The following is a 24,377-nucleotide window of genomic DNA, read 5'->3' as shown; positions in this document are numbered from 1 at the left end:
CCTCTCTATTTGGCGCCCTCAAACCCTCAATATATGAAAATCCAATGCGACCATATCCTCTCGACCTCTATTATCTCAAATCGCTAAAGTCAACGAACGTCCAGAATATACTATTGATCGAGGGGTGATGGTGTACCTTTAACGTAGCGGTAAGGAGAATGATCGCTCCAAGCGGCTCTTACGATAGCCCAGAACCTCTCTCTCCAACTGAACAGAGACTCCATGATGCCCGTGCGACCATATCCCATGTATCCAACTTGACAGACTGCCACCTTGATGTTATGTTGCCCAGAACCTTTGTCTCCAATCGACCATTTCCCAGACCTCTGGCCTCGATCTAGACAGCAGTGCAGCCGCGCTGCTACAGACGTCCGCCACGCTGCCCTGAGTGACAACAGCCCAGAATCTATGTCTCCAACCAGACCACCATCTTGCAATAACTCAGTACTGATTTGATGCAAGGATGAATAATAATATTATTACTATTATATTATTTTATTAAATCAACTAATAAGTGCAGTTCAAAATCAAGTTCTGCTGCTGCAGCTTTGAAAGGTTTGGATTGGTATTTGGTGTGCTCGTGGTTGTTGTAGTGGAAGTGTTGATGTTACTGGTGTTGATGCTGCTATTGGTTGGGGAAGTTGGAAAAGGTTTATCCAATGCTGAGGGGCTGATGCTGTTGATGCTGCCCACTGACGTTCCCTGTTGATGGAGCATCTCGGTCGGAACCTTTAGATTCGATCCATGGGCAAAGAAGTTGGGTGATGGTGTGGAGAACTTTGGTGACGATTGTCCCGTTGATAGACTGGAGAAAGGATTTGGAAGTGTCTTTGAATCGCCATTGATGCTGATGAGTGGAGAGGTGCCAGTGGAGAGATGGTTTATACCCTTGTTTGGCGGGTGACCAACAGAGGACGTAGCTCCTCTCCAATTAAATGGAACCGAGGGAATCGGTGCAGGTGAGTGAACCTTTTCGTTGTTGCATGCACTACCAAAGGAAAGTGGAACGATGGGGCTGGTGGACTGTGAGCGTGGAGAATGGTGATGCTGGTCAATGTCAACCTGTGAATGATGCATTGGTGATGATAGGTGATGGTGATGTGGTACATGATTATTTGTTGTCGTGTTGTTGTTGAGCGAAAGGTTATTGCTAAAGTTTGACAATGAGAAGTAAGCACCTGATGATGCAGACAGCATTGGACTGCTACCGGATATAATGGATGGGCTAGTGGTCTGTGAGCTATTGGTGCGTGGAGTTCGACACTTTGGTGAGGGAGTCTCTGCATATATCATAGGTGAGTACTTGAGAACCAACAGGTCATCGCCCTCCAGACTGACTGGATGTGTATAAATCTCTGCATCTCCAACCTTGCGCTTTCTGTGATCCAGCTCCTCATCAGCCATCGTGCCCCGAGTTGTTCTTTGTACTGTCTTGGGATGGTTTCTATAGAGAGGGTCCTCACGCGGGCTCTTGAGTGGGCGAGGACTCTGCTCTGGTGTATAGCTGTAGCTATCGTCATCGTCAAGGATAGAATCACGCTCTGGTGGGAAGCTCCATGGGTTGAGTGGTTGAATCAAACGCCAATGACCATTACAGCCCATGGCATCCCAACCAGACTCAAAGTGGCGACAGTGGCTGAGCGAATCCTGCACCTGTTTCCTCCATCGATCCGATTTGGCAGTGTTGATCGAGAGAAGATCCCAGTGGTTATCGACATATGTATAGATGTCTTTCTTGAGATTAAAGTACTTCTTTTCTGGATGCAACAGGCTGAGACAGTAGAGCGCCACCCGCAGTTTAAGCGTCCATGTGGCACGACGCTTCTGAAGACAACAGGGCGTGCCATTGACGCACAACATACAACCATCGTACTCATAGTGTGGAGTCTTTGGTGTTGGTGGGGAGGATGATGAAGGAGGTTTGTTGGTGATGTTGGTGAGATTCACTGTTGGAATCACTACAGTTGGATGCAGTTTCTCTTTCATCATCTTTGTACTATGTACTATCTATCCTGGAATCGCCAAGCTATTCCTCAAACTAATAAACTGAATGTTAAATGATGAATAATGTGAATATAAATATATATATTTATAACTTAAGTTGTTATAGTTGATAATGTTGCTGCTGCTGATGTTGTTGATACTAATGTTTGTTGTTGCTGCTGCTGCTGCTGCTGCTGCTGATGTTGTTGTTGTTGTTGTTGTTGTAGTTGATATTGAGGGAGATGGAATAAGGGAGTGGGAGAGATGGTGGAAGGGGAGTGGAAGGGGTGGAGGATAGAGAAAGACGGATAGAGTACATCGTAGCAAGGGGTTGGAGAGGAGGGAAGCGTTGCTCAATGATATACATAAACACACTCACACCTATCTCTTTTTTTCTCTCTTCTCACAGTTATATAGCGTTGTCAACAACACTACCCCCATCTCCAATCAATATTTGTTAATTGCTTTGATCATTATGTTCATTCAAATACTTTATACTCATGAGTGCGCTAAGTGGACATTCTAGGGGATCGACTTTGATTACTCTCGGTAACGTGATCGGTCATGTCATTGTTATTAAATTGAAGGTTAGGACTAATGAGAACATGGATTGACCTTATAGTTAAGAGGTTGTTGTCCAAAGGGCAGACGTCACCGTAGCAAGTACCTCCGCGAAAAAGGTTATTGTAAACTTTATGATTCATAGGAACAGATGTCAGACAAGAACAAACTTGTATGTGTGTGTTTGTCCAAAACTTCATTATTCGAATGGTATCCTTGGTCTTGCACCTTCCTTGGAATACTCCTTTATTATAAAGGTGATCAGGAAAAAAAGGACAAAATCATAAAAAACCACCATCAGGATCTAGTTGGCCTATTATCAAAAGCCATCATGGCTTAAATCTGTGTGCGATCTATTAAGCAAAGACGAGAGCAACTTGCCATTGTTGGGCGACCTAAATCACGTGCATTGTGAACATTTGTGCCTCAAGTCCAAAGCTTAACATCAAAGCTACTTCTGCTGTTGATTTGATTGGTAGTTTATTTCCCACTCCCTTACTACTTCTCTATTATCTATCTAATTATAATCTTGAACAGATACAAATACATATATATATATATATATATTGACTGGACTAGTTCATTGTCTTTGATCACAAATCAAACAACAGGCTCTCACCCAGCCACACCATTTATTATACTGCAGGGCATGACATCAATTGCTAATAAGAGTCATCCTCGCCCATATTGTTGAAATACTATCGTCAAAAGACTGCTTTATCACTGTTGTAAATAGCTCCACACTGCAACAACATACATCCATCCATCCTATCTACCTACTACCCTACTTCTATTTATTATTATTATAGCTTAACCTATTTATTTATTCACCAATCCTTTACCTCCAAACCCTATTGTGTTTGTTGTTTTTATTTATAACATGTCCAACTACCAGTCACCAACCTCCTCCTCATCATCATCCACCTCCACTTCAACCTCCAACACCACCTCCTCCTCCTCCTCCTTGGCAATGGCCAACTCTTTTTTGAACCCAAATGAGCAAATGAATTCCATGTTCATTGTGCCACATCAGCCTTCGCCCATGTACCTACACAGCTCTGCCAATGGTAGTACCCACAGTCTCAAGCGAAAGCATCCCTACATAGAGGACATACTCTCATATGGACATGGCCAGCATCATCCACCCGGCTCATACCTAATGAATGATGACAACGCCAGTCACTTCTACCCGCCAAAGTCATATCCAATCAACATGACCAATCAGCAACACCATTACCATCATCATCATCACCACCATGGATCATCCTACTCTAATGCACAACTACCACCACCATCAACCGCCTCATCATCATCATCATCATCATCATCTTCTTCAATGCATAGTAGCAGTCCGGACTCTCCACCAACATTCTGCTCCCCTAATGGATCGTCATCGTCGCCACCACTGTACCCTATCACTTCTCCACGCAGCCTTGAGGTATACTCTATAACTCAGAGCCCTAGAACGACTTTGGGTAAACCACAGATACTACCAGCATTGACTTCATCAATGATCAACTCAAAGCATACCGGCGGTGGTGGAAGCTATGCACCACATTGTACAGATATCAGCTCGTCGTCATCGCCTCCTCACCTGAGCGACATGACGTCACATTCGCAGGATCGCGTTTCCATCCCCCTGCTCAACCTCAAGAAGTGTATTCCTATCCCAGAACCCACGCTTGTGCCGTCAGTGTCACCGCATACTCCCAGTGCTGGCAACACATACTTTTCCTCCCCGTCCAGCCTCCCATCAACACCGTGCACTCATCGGGATGGCGCTTCCAGCTACTCACTTCCAAACTCTGCTCGAGGTGCTGATTCACAGCGCTGCCCATCGTCTCCGACCTCCTCCTCTACGTCCACAAGTACTACACCTGGATCGACACCCCGACTCACTCACTCTTCCTCTAGTGAGAGCATAGTGGACGAGGAGTATCTCAAGCGTGCCGAGGTTCAATGGAAGAAGCTAGAGTACTACACCAACGAGTTCAATCACTTCATATTTGACACTTTCAAGTCACGTGACTTTGGTAATGGCATCGCATCTCTCAAGTCCAAGCTTGAGGATCTCACCAACACTGTAAAGGAGATTGAAATTGCCAACAATGTCTATAAGCTGTAAGTAACAGATTTGTTGTGTTGAACAATCAATGATAGATTACTAATATATATCTATTATAGTATTCCACCTCAGACAAGGTCAAGGAAGAAGAGGTCAACCAAGGCCGAGAAGTATCACAAGGAACTTCTTGGTATCAAGAGAACCTATGTGTCCACACCCAAGAGCAAGGGACTGTACTGTGCCTTCTGTGGCACCTTGGAGACACCAGAGTGGAGGAAGGGTCCAGGCGGACATAAGACGTATGTATATTGTAATACCATAATTATACCCAATCGATCACTAATGCCATGGCTCTACTACTTAGGCTTTGTAACGCATGTGGTATTCACTACAGCAAAAACATCAAGAAGGAGTTGAAGCTAAGCAATGGCGGTGCCTCTGCCAACAACCCTTCTCCTGCCAACGCCAATGAACCAACGACACAACTTCAAGGTCTTCAATCGATGACAGTATCATCACTGATCGATGATGAGCGCTGAAACGAAACAGCTGTTTCGTGATGTCTTTAACATACACATACCCAAGTAAATGAATGGTCAAGATGTGATCTTTCATTTATATCCATATGTTGGTTAGGTTCTAAACATAGATTGGGACTTAGTGGATAGGTGTCAATAACCAATGGGGTAGGCTTGTACGCAATTTGCTCATATTTGGAGGGAACGCCTTGGGGACAACCTGTCCTCAATGGCTAATTTATAATAAATCCTTTCTAGTTAGGATTCCTACGATTTGGTTGAATACATTGACAACGACGACGTGACGTAGTCCTACTAAACGGAACAGTTGGTAGGCCTCAGACAAGGAGCTGTAGTTCTTGATGCTGACAACTGCAAAGTTCATGTAGGGACGCAGATCGATAAGCTTGTCCATATCCTGTGTCGGTACAGTGTGTGCTACCTCGCTCACTGTCGGGAACTTGCTACTGGCGAGCTCTGTGACGAATGTGCGGTGGTCTATGGGCAGAGGATATTGACCATCACGTGAGCAAAGATTGATGCTGTCGAGATGGTTCGGGTCTGAAAAGACCTTGTTCTTGATGAGTACCAGAAGTTGGTTGCGCAGTATCAATCCACACAGGATCTTGTCGTCCTTTTCATCACGTTTGAACAACACTTCACTCAGACGGTTTGGCTGTTGAAGTCTATGTGTTCCGAATTGATCGCTACTATCGGAATTAATAGATGAGTTTAGCAATCCATTGCCAACGTTGATATTGATATTGCTACTGCTGCTGCCATTGTTGTTGTTGTTGTTGTTGTTGTCATCCTCTTCAGACTCTTGATGTAGATTCGGTACGAGCACTACTGGGAAGCCATTGTGAGTGGTGTTGCTAAGGACCTCCAGAATAGTCTTGACTGAGACCACTTCGGGAAGGGTGACCACCTCCTTTGCCATGACATCAGAGACGGTCAAGTTCTTCATGTGACGCGATGGTTTGCTTGGCAAATAGGGTATGTGCTTGAGCTCAATCAGATGTTCGTAGATAGATTCGTTGAAAGCGTCACCAGTCCATTTCGAAATCATAACGACAAGGATCACTGGTAGTAAATATTGTGTGCCCTCGGTGAGCTCCACAATGATGACGACCAAAGAGATCGTCATCCTAAGACTGCCACCCATCATTGCTGCCGATCCAATCAGTGCATAGAGGGATGCATCCACGTTCATAATGAGGTCAAGAGTCTTACCAAATAGTCTTCCCCAAGCACCTCCAATCACCATCATTGGTATGAATATGCCCTGTACGAAGGTTAGTTATATGTCTGTGAATGGTGATGATGTGATGTAACTAACTAACTTACAGAGGCAACGTATGTACCAGAGGTTATTGTACAGAGAATGAAGTAGATGATTGCAAAGAATAGGAGAATGTAGGAGTTGAAGATGTTGACATCACGATTGTACAGAAGCTTGAGTGCATTCTCCGATGTGGTAAAGGTAAGACTGGCCAACTCATTGTAGTAGTTCTCTGGACAGAAGAACTGAACGCTGGTCATCACCTGTTGAACATCGCATACATCAGTGGAGGCTTGCATCACTTGATTGACACTGGTGCACGGAACGACAAGTGCTGGAAAGTAAAATATGCATGATGTGAGGATGACCACCAGAATCACCTCAACCAGGCGATAGACTGGTCGAGTGCCCAAGTATACCTTGCGATAATAGTTGATGCGCACGTTGAGATGTACAAACAGTGCACCGAGCAGACCGCCAATGACACCCATGATGCAAAAGGGTACGAGCTCGTAGTAGGTGTAGAGGAAGTTCTTGGAGAAGCCAAAAGTGAGCACTCCATAGTCGTGAATACGCACGCCAAAGCCCTGCAGGAAGAAGTTGGCCGTTAGGGTTGCGATGAGGCACGAGAAGAATGTTCTCCATGTGAGTTGTCGAGACCAGAAAGATGAGCCCTCCTCTAGAGCAAAGAGTACACCACCGATTGGGGCACCAAACGCTGCGGCGATACCGGCAGCAGCACCACAACTGATAAAATCGCGCTTGTCCGAGTCGTTCTGGAAGACCCAGAAACCTCTCTTAAAATGGATGCCCAGTGTCTTGGACTTGAACTGTGAGATGGATGAGCCAATGCATGAGCCAATGTGGAACATGGGTCCTTCAGGACCAACCACCATACTGGAGAATGCAAAGATGAGAGAGGTAAGCTTGCCAAAGAAGGTCTTGAGGTTGAAGGCTTTCCTGATTCTGATACCATTGAGATAGCCCTTGACCTCTGGTAGGCCAGAGCTGCTTGCCAAGGGACCGGCTATTATCACCAAGACACAACTGATAATCGAGTACAATAGGTTGAATGATAGATATATAAAGAATGGTATAGATTTGCTTTTATCCATGACTATGTATTGTTGTTGTTGTTGTTGTTGTTGTTGTTGTTGTTGTTGTTGTTGTTGTTGTTGTTGTTTGGTAGGGAACCAATAATATTGTTGGTTAGTTGAATGTTGTCAAAAAAAAGTGTATTGCAATAGTAAATGTAAAGTGGACTTACACTTCTCTACAGAGTGAAACTTTAGCTCCTGTAACTGATCAACAGATCCTTTGAGACAGTAAACAACTATACCAACGATGATACCAATAAGGGAGCATATTACCCATTTTCCCAATGACTTGAACACCTTATTACGCTTGTTCTGATCGTCATGGTTAAACTTTCGCAGCAGTATATTATCGATCTCTGTAAAGTCCAAGCTCTCTATTGCCTGCATTGCATCTTTCTCTTTTTCGGAGACCTTGTGTGAATGTCTTCTGTGAGTAAGACTCTCTGAGGCCGTCTGTGCCCCGTCCTCATCTTTATTGACGTTTAGCAACAGATAATCCTTTGAGTTCTTCATCTGTATGTGTTTGTATATATGTATGGATGTATTATTGGATTTAGGTGTCTGAACACTAATCGTAATTATCTTCAGAGGCTTCTGCCCGCTCTGCAAAGCTTTGTTTTGATCAAAAAAACTAGTTTGAAGTTTTTAGGTACCCCAACGCACCCAAAGAACCAGGTTCAGTTGACAACTGATTTTTGCGTATGTAACAGCCGGGTGTTCCAAATAAATAATACAAAGTAATATTTAATCACTGTGATCATATTCTAAAGTCAAGACCAAAGATGCAAGCCTTTGCTGTCTTGTCCCAACTAGCAGTGGCAATGATCGACTCATATGTCTTTAGCGTCGATATTCTGTTGGTGTGATTGTGGATGGTTCGGTGCGACTTTCCAGTGTCAACGTCCCACAACTTTACAGTGCCGTCGAATGAACCAGACACTACAAGGTTGTTGATGAAGTTCTCTACTCCCATCACCTCGTCATTGTGACCGGTAAGCGTGGCACTCTCCACACCATTGTTTGAGTCCCAGACCTGAATCGTAGAGTCTGCCGAGGCCGTGACAAACTTGTTGACGTCACCCTTCTTGTGGTGCAGTAGTGAGTTGATGCTTCCGCTGTGTCCTTGAAGTGTCCTCAGACACTCACCACTCTCGAGCGACCACACCTTGACCTTGCCATCGCAGCAGCCACTAAGAAGCACGTCGGCATTGTCGTACTGCAGACACTTGACCCAGTCAGTGTGTCCCGAGAGGATCTTAAATGTGGTCATTGTGCGCAGGTCCCACACTCTGATGTTTGTATCTCTGCTGCCAGAGATGATCCTGTATCCATCACTCAGTACACTCATGATAGGCTGTTGATGTCCAAGTAGTGTTCCAGCTGGCTTTGTTGATCTATCATCCCAAATGAACAAGGTATTGTCATAGGATCCAGATATTGTTTGATGATTGTCAATGTTCTTGAGACAGCTAACAGATCTGTGTTGGTTATGTATCATAAGGTGGTCTAGTTGTTAACAACCAAGACATAATATCACTTGGATCGCTCAATCATAATACATACCCTTTATGACCTCTGAATGACTTGACCTTGGTGCACTTGTTCAGATCCCAGAGCTTCAATGTCTTGTCATAGGATGCACTGAATATCTTGGAGTCAGATACAAGTTCCACGCAGTTCACCCAACCTCCATGGTCCTCCAGTATGCCAAGACAGTTTGTTGAGGTGACATCCCACACGCGTAGTGTGGAGTCGGCACTGCCAGTGACCAATACGTTATTCTCTCTGTGTCCCTGTGCTGTCAATGCCAAACAGAGAACACCTTCAGTGTGTCCATTGAATGTCTTGACCACATAGTCTCCTCTGTTCTCTGAGATGTCTCGATAGTCGATCTTGGCGCTGGTCTTGGATCGCTTCTCGGCCCATGCACTCTTCAGGTTCATGATTCGACTCAAACTGCGGAGGGCAACAATGTTGTTGGATTTCTCATCGATCAGATGAGTGAGAAGCTCGCGACCCTCGTTGGCCTTTGTAGAGTTCCTGCCACCGATCGAGATGTATGTGTCCTTTGTAAATTGGTGGAGATCCTTGTCGACGTGCTTGTTGCCGTCCATCGTCACACTGGTACTGTCGTTCTCCAAGTTGTCCATGTCGTACATCTCACGTGCTCTGGTGATGTTGGAGACGACCTGCATCATGATCTCTGTTCGATCATTGTCAAAGTTGATGGTGGAGCACATCTTGTTGACGAATCGTCTCATCAGGTCTGGTTGGGTGCCCAAATGAATCATGTAGTAGGCCAGCTTGGAGAGCAGAGAGAACTCCATCTCACGCTCGTCGTTCTTGATCTTGTCCTGTTTGTCGCCTGCATAGCTGTGCCACTTGAGCATCTCTCGAATGATGTTTCCATAGAGCATACGACAACGTTGCTCGATCGAATCGTAGAAGAACTGCTCCCAGAACTTATAGTTCTGCCAGATGTCTTGATTCCTCAGTCGCTCACTGACATGCTCGTTGGACACCTTTTGGATGCGATGATAAATGAACGATGCCTCGAGGAACATTCGTGTAGAGGCAAAGTCCGAGTGGAGGTTGGCTTCACGCAATGCTGCCTTGAGCATGTCACCCAAACAATAGAACATTGCATCGCTGAGTCGAGCCTTGCTGGGGACATTCTCATCGGCATTGTTGCGCTGGTGCTTGAGCAGTAGGTATCCAAATAGTTGACGACCAGACTCAAACTTAAGCAGCTCAAGCAACTGCTGAGTGTCAGATGACTCTGGTGGCACATCACCAGAGATCTTTGAGAGGAATTGTTGAATAATGGTATCGAATGACTTGTGTTGCTCCTCGACAATGGCCAGTGGAAGTAGTGTGTCATCGCTTGGATTGGCAGGACCGCTCTCTGCCATTGCTATCGACGTGCTGTAGATGTCCATTGATACTAGTGATGCAGTCGAGACAACATGATCCTGACCACCCGATGAAGAGCTCGTGGTCACCATCAGATCAGCCTTCAATGGAGGGAATCGACTATACTCTCGTATGGTGGTGGGTGCTGTGCGCAATGATGAGGGGGCAGGGGCATTGACCACAGAATACTTGGCAGGTTCTTGAACGCCCAGTGCCTGTGGGATGGCTGTGTTGTTGAGAACACACAACTCCTCAACAGGCCTCTTGAATCGTTGTGTCTCGATCAGGTAGTCAAAGACGTTCTTCTTTGGCCAAGAATGTTGATCCAGGAAGTAGCTAAACGATTGTGTCTCCACAAATGACGTGTAGAATAGTTCACTGGCTGAGGTGGCACGTGTCCTAACGAACTGTAGTTTGTTGAACAAGGTGATGGGCTTTGGGAATACGCGCAGATATTTGAGATGCGAGCGATAGTCCACCATGATTGAACAGAAGAACTGTAGGAAGGATAGTCGTATGTGCTCGTCTACTATAGTGGATGCGGGAGGGGTTGGCGCAGGGTTGTAATGATGTCGATGATGTTGATTGTGATGGTTGTTTGTGAATCGACGGTTGTTGTTGCTGCTGCTGCTTCCTCCTCCACCAAGGTCAGTGTTGATTGAGGACTGAATCGGTGACATTGAATTGAGGTCATAGTTTGGCATGTCTGAACATTGCAATTCGAATTGGGTCACCTTTCGCAGTTGATAGGTGAGCTGAGCGGTCTCTCGCTCTGGTAGACTGGCCTGATGTAGTCTGTCCTGACCCTGAGGTATGAGTACCATGTTGTTGTCCAAGTCAGCAATGACAATCTCGCTTAGAAGGTTCTCCTCGTTCAATATATAGTTGCTCATTGACTTGTGGACGCCCATGATAAATGGGAATGGGGAATAGACGTACTCCAATAATAGTTCTGGAAGAACTGGAACATATACATGGGGCTAGGAGTGATGCTTGTAAGTGAGAGTACAATGAGAGTGAGAGAGTGAGAGAGAGGATTGAAGTAACTTACCCAAACGAATGGATGGAGAAGTGCTGAGAATATCTCTGCTACATATGTCAACAGAGAGTAGTGTGTCGATATGAATACAATCTTCTCTTCAAGTAGTATGCACTTGAGAAGCATCAGTACATTCTTGATGTCAAGACATTTGAATAGAAGGGAGAATGGTAGCTAAATAAGGTTGGAGGTATATAGAGTGAGTGAGTGCTACCATAAACAAGAATAGAACCCAAAAACGTACGTCGGACATTGGTAAAAGACACTCGGGCGGTCTTTTCAAGCTTATTACTGTCTTGTTGATAGTGTAGTTGACAGTGCTGACGCCTTGCACGGGCAATGGAACGTCGTGAACCATGTTGAGGATGTATCGTTCAATGGGCAGTGGCGCCGACATGAAAAACACCTTTTGATAGAGGTCATTCAGACAGACTCTGAAGAAGCTGTAGAATGGATAGTGTGACAGGAAGCATATGCACTTTGGGGTGTACATCTGCTGTTGTGATGGCACCAGTCCTGTGGGTACAGCACTTGATGATTGAGGACTGGTTGTGTTGTTGCTCGATAGTTGTACTGGGGATGTTGGTGTGGACAATGGTTGTTGTCCTGCACTGGGCAATGGGGTGGACGCGCGTTTGGACCTGTCATTGCTGCCCGCCGTTGCTTCATCATCCTCATTGTCTGATGAATTGTCTGGAGTGGACTGTTGTTGTGCACTCTGATAGGCATGTCTTCTCTTCTTCACTTCTGTTGACAGCTCCTCAGACAATGGTTCATAGAACATCAAGCACGAGCCGTAGAATCTTGTACCAACTTCGTTGGTGAGGACGAATGGGAAGAATGATGGAGGAAGCTCCTCAGTAGATAATGATACACCCTTGGGGAAGCAATACTGTATAGGATGATGTTAAGGGAATGTCGTTAGTTTGGACATATTCGTTCTTTTTGTCACTGACCAAACATACCATCCATATATGTGAGGGAAGTATCTCCTCATCCTTGGGAGGATATGTGTCGAGCAGCTCACCCTTGTAGCATATCTCCATGGGGTCTGTAAGCTTTGAGGACATATCATATCTTTGATCGATTGGCTCCAACTTGGATGAGCAGCCAACCACAAAGAAGTAATCGATCGGTCGTGTTGGTCGCATGCGCTTCTCTCTCTCCTTTCGCATCTTTGCCTCTTTGGCCTTCCTCCTCTCTTCCTGGCGCTCCTTCTCCAGCTGTTTCTGTAGCTCCTCATCTTCTCGCTGTCTAAGCTTCTCGCGTGCCCTCTCCTTCTCTTTGTCGATTGCCTCCTTTTCCAGCTCTTTGACACGCTCCTTTGCCACTTGCTCCTCAATGATTGCCATTCGCTCGTCGTTCTTTCTTTGCTCACCAGCATGTGAGCTGGAGTTGCCTCCCTTGTCAATCTTTGATGTGATGCGCTTGGTCAGTTTCTTGATGTGGCTGCCACCCTTGCCAATCAAAGACATCTCTTTGGGGTCCTTGATGGAACCGTCATGGTTGTGTCGACTGTGGTGATGATGGTAGCGTGATGGAGGCACCAATTGTGTCGGGTGGTCATCAACCGATGTGGAGCTGTTAGTGTCTGTATCATTGAGCAATGAGATATCACGGATCTTGACCACCATGCGCACTTTGAGTTCTGGCGGTGCAGCAGGTGATGGCCCAATGCGACGCTCCAAGGGCAACCAATGATTGATATTGATGCTCTCCACAATGGGTGTACTTGACTCTGATACTGTATCTGACGACACTGTCATAAATGTAGTAGAGCTGCTTGAGGTGAAGGAACTGGTTGATGATGATATCTCTGTTGTATCAGCTGACTGTTGTTGCTTGTTTATATCTGTAGTGGTGGTGGATGCACCATTCTTGCCATGTAGTGAATACTTGACAGTGCCAACCTTAATGTTATTGCCTAGTAGATTCTGGCTGTAAAGGGTGAACTGTATCTCATCCACTTTACTGGGCGTTGATCTTATCAAATGCATTGGAAATGGTTAGAAACAACAACAACCACAACAACAACAATAAAATAGCCATCATCCAGTCATACTTACAATGTATACTTTTCATTCCAAAGTGGACTGCTGGTTCTCTTTTGAGTCCTGGTTTTGAACTTCTTCCTGTCCACCTTGAACTTGACAAACAAGTCCTTCTCATTGATGTTCCTGGCCTGTATCTCTTCGATGTATACGGTGGTGATGCGTGATGAGAATGATCCAGAGGTGGATGGTGTGATTGATGAGAGAGGTGATGATGACGAGGCTGTAGTTGAGGCTGGTGGTGAAGATGATGATGATGATGATGATAGTGTTGGTGTAGCTGCTGAGGAGTGTTCAACAACAACATCTGGCTTATTCTTTACAATAGTCGTAGTGTCTGGTGGTGATGTTTGCAAGCCACCAGTAGTTGGTAGTGAACCATTAGCAACAACAGGGATCACCTGAACTGAAGGTGATGTAGACATTGCGATGTGTTTGGGTCTACCTGTTTATATATATATGTATTCAAATAAGATAATGACTTTGAATTGTTGATTTGATTGAAAATAAAAATCTGAGTTTCCTTTTGGTTGAAAGAACTGTTTGCCCAACGAAGTTTGGGGTGAGCCATTCTGAACCATGCAAGGGGTTGCTGAGATAATAACTTGTTTATAAATAGTTAACAATTAATTAATGTTGTCCTCCTTGGAGAGGTAGGTGTAGCCACTTGGATTGAAAAGTGATCTAACTCTCAGCGATAGGGCCTCAGAGTAGTTCTTGGGCAGTGCAAGGTAGATGATAAATGTAAAGTAGAGGAAGAATGAGATACACAGAGTAAGGATCATCCACCAGGCAGTGGACACGGCCATTGCCGCTGTGATGATCAGGTAGATGTTGATACCAATGATCATCAATGACAGGAACTGAACACAGATATTGTTCAACCAATGGTTCTTAAATTGACCCATTACCTCCTCACCTACAAATTATGGTGATGTGTATGTATGATGATGATGATGAAGAGGATGTCAGTTAGATGTTCATAGGTTATAATGACTTGAAGACATTTTGATCAACATACGTGAAGTGAAGAACAACACTGGAAGAATGGCGAATGGCAATTGAACACTCTGAAGTACATTGAGCCACTCATCCAAACTGTCGAGATGGGACTGCGACAGAATGGCCACTGCAATAGCGGGAACGATGGCAGTGCATCTTGTAATCATCAAACGCTTCCATGGCTTGATGCGAAGGTTGAGGAATCCCTCCATTACGAACTGACCAGCATAGGTACCTGTCATCGTTGAGCATTGGCCTGCAGCCAATAGTCCGACAGCCCAGATGTACTTGGCTGCCTGACCGTACTTTTCGGCGAGGTAGGTGGCAGCGGTCGCCAGACCAATGTCGGTGACACCTTGGAAACCAACGGCAAACACCGAGACGACCAAAAGGTTGATAATGAATGAGATGAACAGGGCAATGCCGGACTCGATGGCAAAGTACTTGTTGGCAATCTTGACTTGTCTGCTATCCTTACGGTCAATGTCACGTGACAAGACCAAGGCAGAGTGTAGGTAGATGTTGTGCGGCATGATTACCGCCCCAAGTATACCCACTGCCATTGTGACATTCTTCTTTGAACAGAGAGGGAATACTACACCTTCAAACACTTGCAGTTGGTCGGGCTTGCTGATGATGTACTCCACAATGAAGGTGATGGCCATGATCGAGATGAGACTGCAAAAGAATGCCTCCAGCTTACGAATGCCGTAGTTCTCCAACATGAGGAAGGTGAACGTATCGGCAGCGGTAATGAGCACTCCAGCCCAAAGTGGGATGTGACCATTGCTTAGGATGTTGATGGCGATGGCAGTGCCAATCACCTCTTGAATGTCAGAGCCAATGATTGCGAGCTCAGTCATGATCCAGAGAAGGATACGTGCGGTTTTGGGATAGTAGTCACGACAATGCTCGGCCAAGTGACGACCTGTAGCCGTTCCAAGTTTGGCAGCCAACAACTGGAGCCACAGACCAATGACTGTGGACCACCAGACGACCCACAACAACTGGTAACCTCCAGCAGCACCAGCTTGTATATCAGACTCCAAGTTACCAGGGTCAAGATAGGCAATGCTCATCAGGAAACCAGGTCCAGTGAATGCCCACAATGTTCGAAAGTGTATCAATTTCTGTTTGTTTAAGTAATGGGGGGAAAGTGACGAGAGAGACGAAAGACGAGTGAGTGAGTGAGTGAAGGTAACGAGAGGATAGAAGAGGACCACTATCATCAACTATAAGAACATAACACATACGCCCTCAGCATCGAGAATGCCATTTGAGCAGTCAACCTTGCCATGACTGGTCTTTTCATATTCGTCAAGCTCCTCTACCATAGGGCCACCATAATCATCGCCAGGTGTGGAAACACTGGTTGCATAAGATGATTTGTTATCTTCGTTGACCATTGATGATGTATATATATTTATATATATATATATATATATATTAGTTGTTGAGGTGTGGAAGAAAAATATTATGAAAAATCAAGAGTTTGAGCTGTCAACCAGTCTTTAGTAGTACTTTGTTGAGACGATATGGGGGGTGTTTGACCCAAATCATTGATACCACCACCCTTTTGATATTTATATTTGTCATTGGTTTATTTATATATTCTTCACCCAACTCCTCCTAAGGTCATTAATATCTCGACGGACGGCCATTTGGGAACACTTCCCTGCCAAGATCAAAAAGTCGTCTCTGTTTGACTAATCAAAGGGGGCAAACCATGTGATCATGTACGAAATTTGTGTGGAGAACGAAAAGACACACAGTACTTTGATCGTTCTTCGTGGTCCAAAATCCGATGCGAAGAACTTGAAGAATGATTACCCCCTCTGGTTTCAAAGTTCTTCAACCTTCTTTTGATGTGGCGTCACAGCTAGAGAAGACAGATACAATTAGAGAAGATCGGTACCATGTTGTATTAACATCTTTTGGCACACGTGTCCAATGTGGAGCCATTGATGATAGTATAGGATTGTCAATGCCAAACAATTCGGAAAGAAGAAGTGTTGACCATTGTGATGTTAATGTCGGAGGAGGGTAAACCAGACCAATCTAAAACAAAGTTGTGTTCATAGTAATTAATGTGACTAACTTTATGTATTGTGTTTCCTTCACTCTTATCATTGAGGTATTTTTACTTATCACTTCAAATGAAGTCTATTGACTTTTGATCAATCACATGTGATGTGGTGCATTAAAGTTGAAATGTTGGGGTTTTGGTTCGATGAATCCTATTCCAACAACATTTTTTTTGGTAACAATAAATAATCAAAACAGATACTAATAATAATAGCACTCTGGATTAAGGTGCACTGAATGAATTATTATATATAACATGGTACCATCAGTGAATTAATAACTAATGTAGATGTAAATACTTGTACTATCTTTATATATAAATATATATTTAAATTATGGGATCAAAGATCAGTTGCATAAGATCACACTACGACGACGATTATATATCCAAGATTGTAGTGTCACACCCAATAAGAACTGATGTATGGGATGTTCAACCACTGGAAGAAGAGGCCGAGAACCAATCAAACATAATTACACCACCCGAAGTGTCATGTTCTACTAGACATACAACAACTTCACCCAATGATCTACTAAAGTTAATCAATTCAGTCTCGTTCGAATTGGACTCTATCGAGCTGAATGACGATGACTCTATATCATTTATGTCATTGGAGCTCCTACAACACATTGCATCGTACCTACGAGTGGAGGACATCATCACAGTTCAATCAGTCAGTCGATTCTGGTACATGGTCGGTGGAGACAATCAACTCTGGAAGATGATATTCAAGAGAGACATGAGACACTGGAAGAATGATAAACAGCCAAAGGAGTTGGTGTCCAGATATGATAGGATCATGGATGTCAAATGGAAGAAGATCTACTGTGACATCTATCGTCAGCGTGTGTGCACCAGGTGCAATGTCACCTATCAACAATACAGTAACACTCGAGCATTGTGCACGATGCACACTGACATCAGAGAGATCGTCGAGACAAACAGAGGTGTACCTTCAGGTGTCTACTGGAACTGTTGTTTGGCCAAGCCAAAGGATGCTCCAGGTTGTTCACAATCAGCTCACCAAGACGAACCAACTAATCATAAATACTATTATTAAACTTGTATGTATTATTATTTATTATTATTGAAACATATTCATTCTTTGTTCATTCAAATTATTTGAATTTAAATTTGAATTTGTAACGGTGGGGTTGTTGTTCCCCAACAGCTGATTGATCATCAGGTATGTGTGTTAATAGCTCATTATGTATATTTATGTAATAACACAGATACAACAAGAAATAGATAAGTTATAATGCAAAAGTTTGGAGTTCAAACTGAGAAGGGAAAGGTGATCTACTGTTGGAAGAATGCTGATAAGTATCAGGTGGAGGGTGTCAGAATAGTTGTCCATGGAACAAAGTATAAGAACTTGGATCAAGTTTGTATCATCATGAATCACATCATCATCACTCGTGAACAATGAGTATGGACAATTTTGCTAATACCATAACCCATCATATATATAGCTCAAGGTTGAACTAAACAAAAAGGTCGGATTGTACACTGGTGCAGTGCAGAGGATCTACTCGGCACCTGACAAGAAGCAGATAAAGACATTGGAGGACTTTGAGGATCAACAGAACTATGTATGCTGTGGTGCCGAGAAGTTGAGTGAAGATGTCTGTATGTTGCCCGTGTTTTTAAGTACTCAAGAGTTCCAACAACTAATGTCAGGTACTCGTTCAATGAACTATAATAGATGCAAAGGGACTAGTCGGTATATTTGGTGTTGGATCTTCAAAGCCAGCAACAGCAACAGCAACAACCTCGACTACAACTACAACCACCGCAGTACCCTCTGTCGATAGCACTGCACAGCCAGAGAAAACACCTGTCATTACAGAGAGCATCAAGGCTGATGAAACAACAACTACCAGCACAACTAGTACTGGCGAGACAGACGCATCAAAAACATCAATGTCTAGACGAACACCAAGCCCAAACTCAAAGAAGCCTGTTGTGTCCAGTTACACGGACGGCGTGCCACAGCCCTTTAAGATCGGTACAGAAAAGGCCAAGGTGATACGAGCCTTTAGGAACTCTGACAAGGTCCATGGTGGTGAGCGCATCACCATCCACGCCACCAAGTTCAAGACCTACGACCAGCTGAAGGAGCACCTATCCAGCAAGGTCTGTCTTGTGACTGGTCCAGTCAGGAAGGTCTTCTCATTCGATGGCAAGCAAGTCAAGACAATGGATGACTTTATGGATGGACAGAACTACATATGTTGTGGAGGTGAACCTGTAAATCTAGAGATAAGTATGTTATTCTATGTTGTAGATACCAACCCTTACAGGTCATAATGATTGACTGACACTGATCATTTAGAATATAACGTGTAGATAGATATAAGAGTGACATGGACTCCAAGCAGCGTTGCACAAGACAGGTATGGCCTGTTATTATTATTGTGTTGTAGAATAAAGAGATAAAGTATAAGTACATTTATATTTGTAGCGTTAGCTAGCTAGTGTCGTTTATTAAGTACACACAATCAAAGGGCATTCATTACAATGGAGTCCAGTGAGAGAGAGAGAGAGAGAGAGAGATGGTATTGTTTTTGTTGTTTAGAGACACTAAACTAACTATTGATTAGTCATAGCCAACTGGCGCCAGATCAGACAAGACCTCTTCCAGAACAACCTTGATCTCTGATGGTGACTCATCAGACAGTGCGCACTTGACAAAGGTACACTTGACCTTCATCTGAACCATTTCGAGAGCTCCTCTCATGACGCCACACAAGATGTTTGAGTAGTAAAGCTTGTGCTTGAGATGCTCAGGGAGCTCGACAAAGTCCACCAAGGGATTGTCATCGATGATCAGATGGAACTCCTTCTTCTCGGCGTCCCAGTCACTGATCTGAGCACTGACGCCCAAGAACATCTTGAAACCAACCTTTGCAATCACCTCTGCCGTCTCGATAAAGTCTGCACAACGTCCAATGCTCGACTTTGCCAAGAACTCCTCGATCAATCTAACGCCTATATTATATCCCCTGTATTGATTGTATATGATTAATATCTACATAGATTGAGTACTATTGTAGTATGATCATCATCTCATATGAATGATCAGAATAACATGTTGAATCGACATACATTTGCTCAAGCTTGGTATTGACTTGGTCAATATCTTCATAGTCCTTGATCAGTTGTGTAACCAATGCGCCATATGTAAGAGTGAACAACTCTGCACTCTATAGATGGTGACAGTAGGTATGTTAGCAACGCTTGATTGACTTGTGTGTGTAATCGACCATTATTAACATGTAAACTACCAACATACAATCTTGTCTACCTTGCTGAAGGCAGCATCACCAAGCTTGTCGTATTTCTTGTTCATCTTTATCTATATATATCTATGAATCTAGTACTATCAATATGATTGTGTGTCTTCAATCAAAAAGGGTGAGAATCAGATAAAACCTAAGTAGTGAGCTAGTGGTTCAATGACGCCAACACCATAATACTAAAGCAATCTCCACTTCTAGTGTTACTGTGAACTTATGATAACCCAGAACTCTTGTTGTTGTTGTCTTGGACCTGGTGTTATGGTCTACCAAAGTCCTCATTTCGTGATCTCTCTCTTGAGCATAACTCTTTCCTTTCAAATACTACAGACTTGATTCTTTGAATGAACAAAGTTGACCTCGAGGAAAGTTTGATTGGTTCGTGTTGAGTTCTGTTTGTCACACCCCACGAACGCTCAATGAGAGAGCGAGAGGTAGGGAGAGATAACCTGTCAGTGTAGGTGGTAGTGGTGTGTGGTTAGTGATTGGTGGTAGTGGTATGATCAACTGTTGCATCCAACTTCCTGTTATAACATTACCATTTTAATTATTATATATACACCTTAAAGTGAGATAGATAGATAGAGTGACAGAGAGAGATAGATAGAACCTGTCTGGACAATCACATGTTGTCTGTCAGTGCACCCCCACTACCACTACCTCAACAACAGCAACAGCAACAGCAACAACACCTACAATCGATCGACATGTCGCCAGAGACATCCATTGGTGTGGTTGCCCTAGCAATCAATAATAAATGTGACGATCCACAACCACCGCAAGGAGTGGACGACGCAATAGACAACGACTACGACAACACAAACAGCAACAACATCAACAACAACATCAACAACACCATTTATTCATTATCACCATCAATGTCAACATCAACAATAGCTAGTTCGACTTCGATAGAGAATATAGTCGAGTGTTCGGACATTAGCAGCAATAGTGGCCGCGGCAGTATCGGCAGCAATAGGAGTAGAAGTCGTAGCAGTAGTGGCAGTAGTAGTGCCGCCACTCTGGACAATACTGCGGCCGCCATTCCTGACGCAGCGATGGCCGAGCAGCAACAACAGAAGGATGTGAATGCCTTGGTGGCGTTGGCCATTAAGCGTTCTGTGAAACGTGCCGCCAATGGTGGCGGATCATTCCTCAACTCGACTGGCAATTTTGTCAACAGCTGCCTATCATTCCTACTGCGCACCTATACCATCAGACGGTGGATTGAGAAGTTGTTGGAGTTGGAGTTGCCAGATGGCACGCAGCTGTTTGGAAGCCTGGGCGATGGTGTCATCCTGTGTCGCCTGATGCTGTCTGTAAAGGCCAACTCTATTCCAAAGATTCACACTGGCACATCACTGAACTTTAAGATTCGCGAGAACTTCCTCTTCTTTACACAGGCAATGGAGGACATTGGAGTGTCCCGTTTCTACCAATTCACAGTGTCCGATCTGCATGAGAGGAAGAACTATATCAAGGTGCTAGAGTCACTCGAGGTGTTTGCCGATATGGCCAGCAATGAATTGCTGACCAAACAACCAGAGAAGACCATTGACCCGCTCACCGATGAGCAGGCCGCCACCATCCAATTCACAGAGCAAGATATTGCCAGCGCAGAGGCACACCTGAAGCGTTTGAATGTCAACCGTCTTGCTCGACAGCCTTGTCGCAAGTCAACAGCAACAAAGGACCAACCAAAACGCCAATCCAAGTTGGTTCCACTCGTTCATCAGTCACTGCCAAACCTGTCATCAACATTGGTGAGCTCTACCTCATCATCATCATCTCCAAGTGGATCACCTTATAAGTCGATACTCAAGAACAAGTCTGCATCCCAACTATTGACACCAGGACAGATACGTAAGTCATACAAAGTCCATCCTCCAATAGACAGAAATTCTAACATTTATATATTCCCAGTTCTCAAGGCTAGACCATATGAGAAGAAATGGATCAAGGTACAGGCACTGGTACGAGGACATTTGGCGAGGAGGGACTTCCACAAACGAGTTCGCAACTCTGCATACAGACATAATATAGCGGATGAGCTGTTGGCCACCGAGGAGATGTACATCAAACATTTGGACCGTCTCATCGTTCACTACTTTGAGCCGATTCAAGAGCAGGCCACACGTATCGGCATCAAGGCAACAATGCTAGAGGAGTTCAAGAAGATATTCTCCAACATTGAAGTGATCAGGAACTACAACAGTTCCCTCTTGGCAGACCTCAAGCCAGTCATAGAGAACTGGTCCAACTCCAAAACAATTGGAAAGATATTCATTCAGTTCGTAAGTACTTAATATGATCGTGGTGGATGTTGTAATTATGTAATAGAATACTAACATTATAATGGGATTGGATCACTAGATATTCCTTCTAAAGGTGTATACACAGTACGTCAAGGAGTTCACTCAAACCTTTGAGACAATCAAGAATATGCGCAAGAACAATCCCAAGTTTGATCAATGCATTACCGAGCTTGAGGACATGGACTACAAACACATCAATGATTATCTCATTCTTCCAGTCCAAAGGATACCCAGATATACATTATTGTTGGCCGTAAGTGGAATGTTGATCGATTACCTTTATTCCCAACTAACATATAATCTATTATTAGGATCTTGTCAAGAACACATGGCCAGACCATCCTGACTATCAAGATCTCACTGAATCACTAAAGAGAATGCAGGATGTTGCAATGTCCATCAATGAGAAGAAGAGAGAGGCTGAGAATATCCAAAAGGTCTCAGAGATACAGAGTAACTTTGTTGGAAAGTTCGAGAACCTGGCAGAGCCACATCGAAGGTTCGTCCATGAGGGTCCTTTGTGTGTAGTGGCCGCCAGCGGCAAGGAGTCACAACGAATATTCTATCTGTTCAATGATGTATTGGTCGGAGCAAAGTCTACCACCAGTGGTTTGCTGCGCAAGGATGGAAGGAAGGTAAAGGAGTCCATCAGAATGAATCTGGTCACTGTCAAGTTAATGGTCAAGGAGGTGCCTATTTGTCCAGCCAAGCCACCACCTCCAAAGGTTTCACCAAGATCACACCTTAACCAACTACCAGCACCCATCTCTCCTCATCAATCATCACCTTCTACAACCACCGCGGTGGGTGGTACCTCAGCATTGTCTTCAGCACCAGTGTCCCTAGAGAACCCACACATCAAGGTGTTTACCAAACCTCTGCCACCATCCAAGATGCGCACTGTGACAAATCAATCAAATGGTCAACAGACATTGACCCGACAGTCAGCTCCACCCTCCACACCCTCTTCCTCATCCAAGCCACCTCTTGTCACACAATCAAGTCGAAGCAGGACATCAACAAACTCTCCCACTGGTATACCACCATTACCAAAGCAGAGGTCACAAACTTTAGTCTCGCCACCCCCATCACAAATCAACAAACCAACGGCACAGTCATTGACACCACCTCGCCCATCACACTCGGCTCTTACACTGTCTGCGAATCGTTCCCCCATGACATCACCATCTAGTCCATCACAGGTCAGTCCCATCATGTCACCAAGTGGCCAATCTGCTCAGTCCCTACAGCTCTCTCCATTGAACGACAATACTACCACCAAGCAACCAGACCTGATCATCGAGCTGGTTGATTCTTTTGGTGCCTGTATCCTCAGGCTACTCTGTCCAAACTTGAAAGACAAGGAAGCATGGCTAGTGGAGTTCAAGAAGGTTCAAGAAGACTTGGATAACAAGAAGTTGGTCAACGAAGAGGCAATGAAGAGATCACAGGAAAAGGCAGGGTTTGCAAAGGCTGCCCTCAGTCAACAGTACGCCACCCTTCGATTCCGTGGCAAACACCTGGCGCTTACAGACATACAAAAGTCAATGGAGGATGCGGACAACAAGTCTGTTGAACAAGTGGACCAGCAGCAGACAACAACTGCGGCTCCTCTCCCCATCGGCTTTGCCAGTCCCAAGGTAGAGCGTGACTTTATGACCCTCAGGAAGCAGACGATTGGTAGACGATCACAACAGACAACAAAGATCACAGGATCATTGTTTGAACCGCTGGATAGCAATCCTACTCCACCACCATCATCATCATCCTCACAGTCCACCCCGCCATCCACCAAATCCTCAGCCACTTCATTGGAAGTAATCAACTCGAGAAGCAACAACAACAACAAAGAGTTACTGTTACCATCGACAACAACACTTGACACTGCATCCGCAGCGGATGAGTTGGTGGCATCCAACACAATGGGCAATAACAAGAAGTCTGGAACAGTTTCATCATGGTTTGCAACACTTCGATTCAAAAAGAAGAAGCCTGCATCTCAATTTGATAGCAGCGGCACTGTTGGCAACAGCACTCAGATTACTGATCACCACTCACCATAGGATTGTTGTGTGGACATGATCATGTATCGAGTGTCTCTTTAAAATATACATATATTTATTTACTCTACTCATTCTACAAAATCCTTGAGTGTGTCGCCACAGA

General features: G+C 44.4%; 9 protein-coding genes across 9 annotated transcripts; 4 read left to right on the top strand and 5 right to left on the bottom strand.

Annotated features, from left to right (window-relative positions):
- Positions 1–510: 510 nt before the first annotated feature.
- Positions 511–2,358, bottom strand: SAMD00019534_095280 (hypothetical protein; the record flags this gene model as incomplete). Its single annotated transcript, XM_012895453.1, has 2 exons — positions 511–1,404; positions 2,011–2,358. Coding segments are annotated over 2 exons (1,242 nt in total), but the record flags the coding sequence as incomplete, so codon positions are not given.
- A 1,066-nt stretch (positions 2,359–3,424) lies between these two features.
- SAMD00019534_095270 (hypothetical protein) lies at positions 3,425–5,148 on the top strand (the record flags this gene model as incomplete). Its single annotated transcript, XM_012895452.1, has 3 exons — positions 3,425–4,665; positions 4,729–4,908; positions 4,974–5,148. 3 exons carry the CDS (start codon positions 3,425–3,427, stop codon positions 5,146–5,148), a joined length of 1,596 nt encoding a protein of 531 aa, XP_012750906.1.
- Positions 5,149–5,371: 223 nt separating this feature from the next.
- On the bottom strand, positions 5,372–8,061 carry SAMD00019534_095260 (hypothetical protein; the record flags this gene model as incomplete). Its single annotated transcript, XM_012895451.1, has 4 exons — positions 5,372–5,772; positions 5,839–6,412; positions 6,475–7,532; positions 7,677–8,061. Coding segments are annotated over 4 exons (2,418 nt in total), but the record flags the coding sequence as incomplete, so codon positions are not given.
- Positions 8,062–8,263: 202 nt separating this feature from the next.
- On the bottom strand, positions 8,264–13,934 carry SAMD00019534_095250 (hypothetical protein; the record flags this gene model as incomplete). Its single annotated transcript, XM_012895450.1, has 6 exons — positions 8,264–8,984; positions 9,070–11,399; positions 11,471–11,632; positions 11,703–12,350; positions 12,424–13,441; positions 13,525–13,934. 6 exons carry the CDS (start codon positions 13,932–13,934, stop codon positions 8,264–8,266), a joined length of 5,289 nt encoding a protein of 1,762 aa, XP_012750904.1.
- Positions 13,935–14,135: 201 nt separating this feature from the next.
- SAMD00019534_095240 (hypothetical protein) lies at positions 14,136–15,845 on the bottom strand (the record flags this gene model as incomplete). Its single annotated transcript, XM_012895449.1, has 3 exons — positions 14,136–14,428; positions 14,531–15,641; positions 15,765–15,845. 3 exons carry the CDS (start codon positions 15,843–15,845, stop codon positions 14,136–14,138), a joined length of 1,485 nt encoding a protein of 494 aa, XP_012750903.1.
- Positions 15,846–16,931: 1,086 nt separating this feature from the next.
- Positions 16,932–17,657, top strand: SAMD00019534_095230 (hypothetical protein; the record flags this gene model as incomplete). The annotated part of the gene is made up of 1 exon (XM_012895448.1): positions 16,932–17,657. One exon carries the CDS (start codon positions 16,932–16,934, stop codon positions 17,655–17,657), a length of 726 nt encoding a protein of 241 aa, XP_012750902.1.
- A 198-nt stretch (positions 17,658–17,855) lies between these two features.
- SAMD00019534_095220 (hypothetical protein) lies at positions 17,856–19,023 on the top strand (the record flags this gene model as incomplete). The annotated part of the gene is made up of 4 exons (XM_012895447.1): positions 17,856–17,981; positions 18,070–18,226; positions 18,303–18,863; positions 18,947–19,023. The coding sequence occupies 4 exons, from the start codon at positions 17,856–17,858 to the stop codon at positions 19,021–19,023; spliced, it is 921 nt and encodes a 306-aa protein (XP_012750901.1).
- A 173-nt stretch (positions 19,024–19,196) lies between these two features.
- Positions 19,197–19,949, bottom strand: SAMD00019534_095210 (hypothetical protein; the record flags this gene model as incomplete). Its single annotated transcript, XM_012895446.1, has 3 exons — positions 19,197–19,602; positions 19,706–19,803; positions 19,893–19,949. The coding sequence occupies 3 exons, from the start codon at positions 19,947–19,949 to the stop codon at positions 19,197–19,199; spliced, it is 561 nt and encodes a 186-aa protein (XP_012750900.1).
- Positions 19,950–20,522: 573 nt separating this feature from the next.
- Positions 20,523–24,274, top strand: SAMD00019534_095200 (hypothetical protein; the record flags this gene model as incomplete). Its single annotated transcript, XM_012895445.1, has 4 exons — positions 20,523–21,759; positions 21,820–22,190; positions 22,270–22,464; positions 22,523–24,274. The coding sequence occupies 4 exons, from the start codon at positions 20,523–20,525 to the stop codon at positions 24,272–24,274; spliced, it is 3,555 nt and encodes a 1,184-aa protein (XP_012750899.1).
- Positions 24,275–24,377: the final 103 nt, after the last annotated feature.

This window comes from Acytostelium subglobosum (genome assembly GCF_000787575.1).
Source record: "Acytostelium subglobosum LB1 DNA, scaffold: scaffold22, whole genome shotgun sequence".
Taxonomy (NCBI): Eukaryota; Evosea; class Eumycetozoa; order Acytosteliales; family Acytosteliaceae; genus Acytostelium; species Acytostelium subglobosum.
The sequence above is the reverse complement of the archived record's forward strand: the minus strand, read 5'-3'. Positions and strand labels throughout refer to the sequence as shown.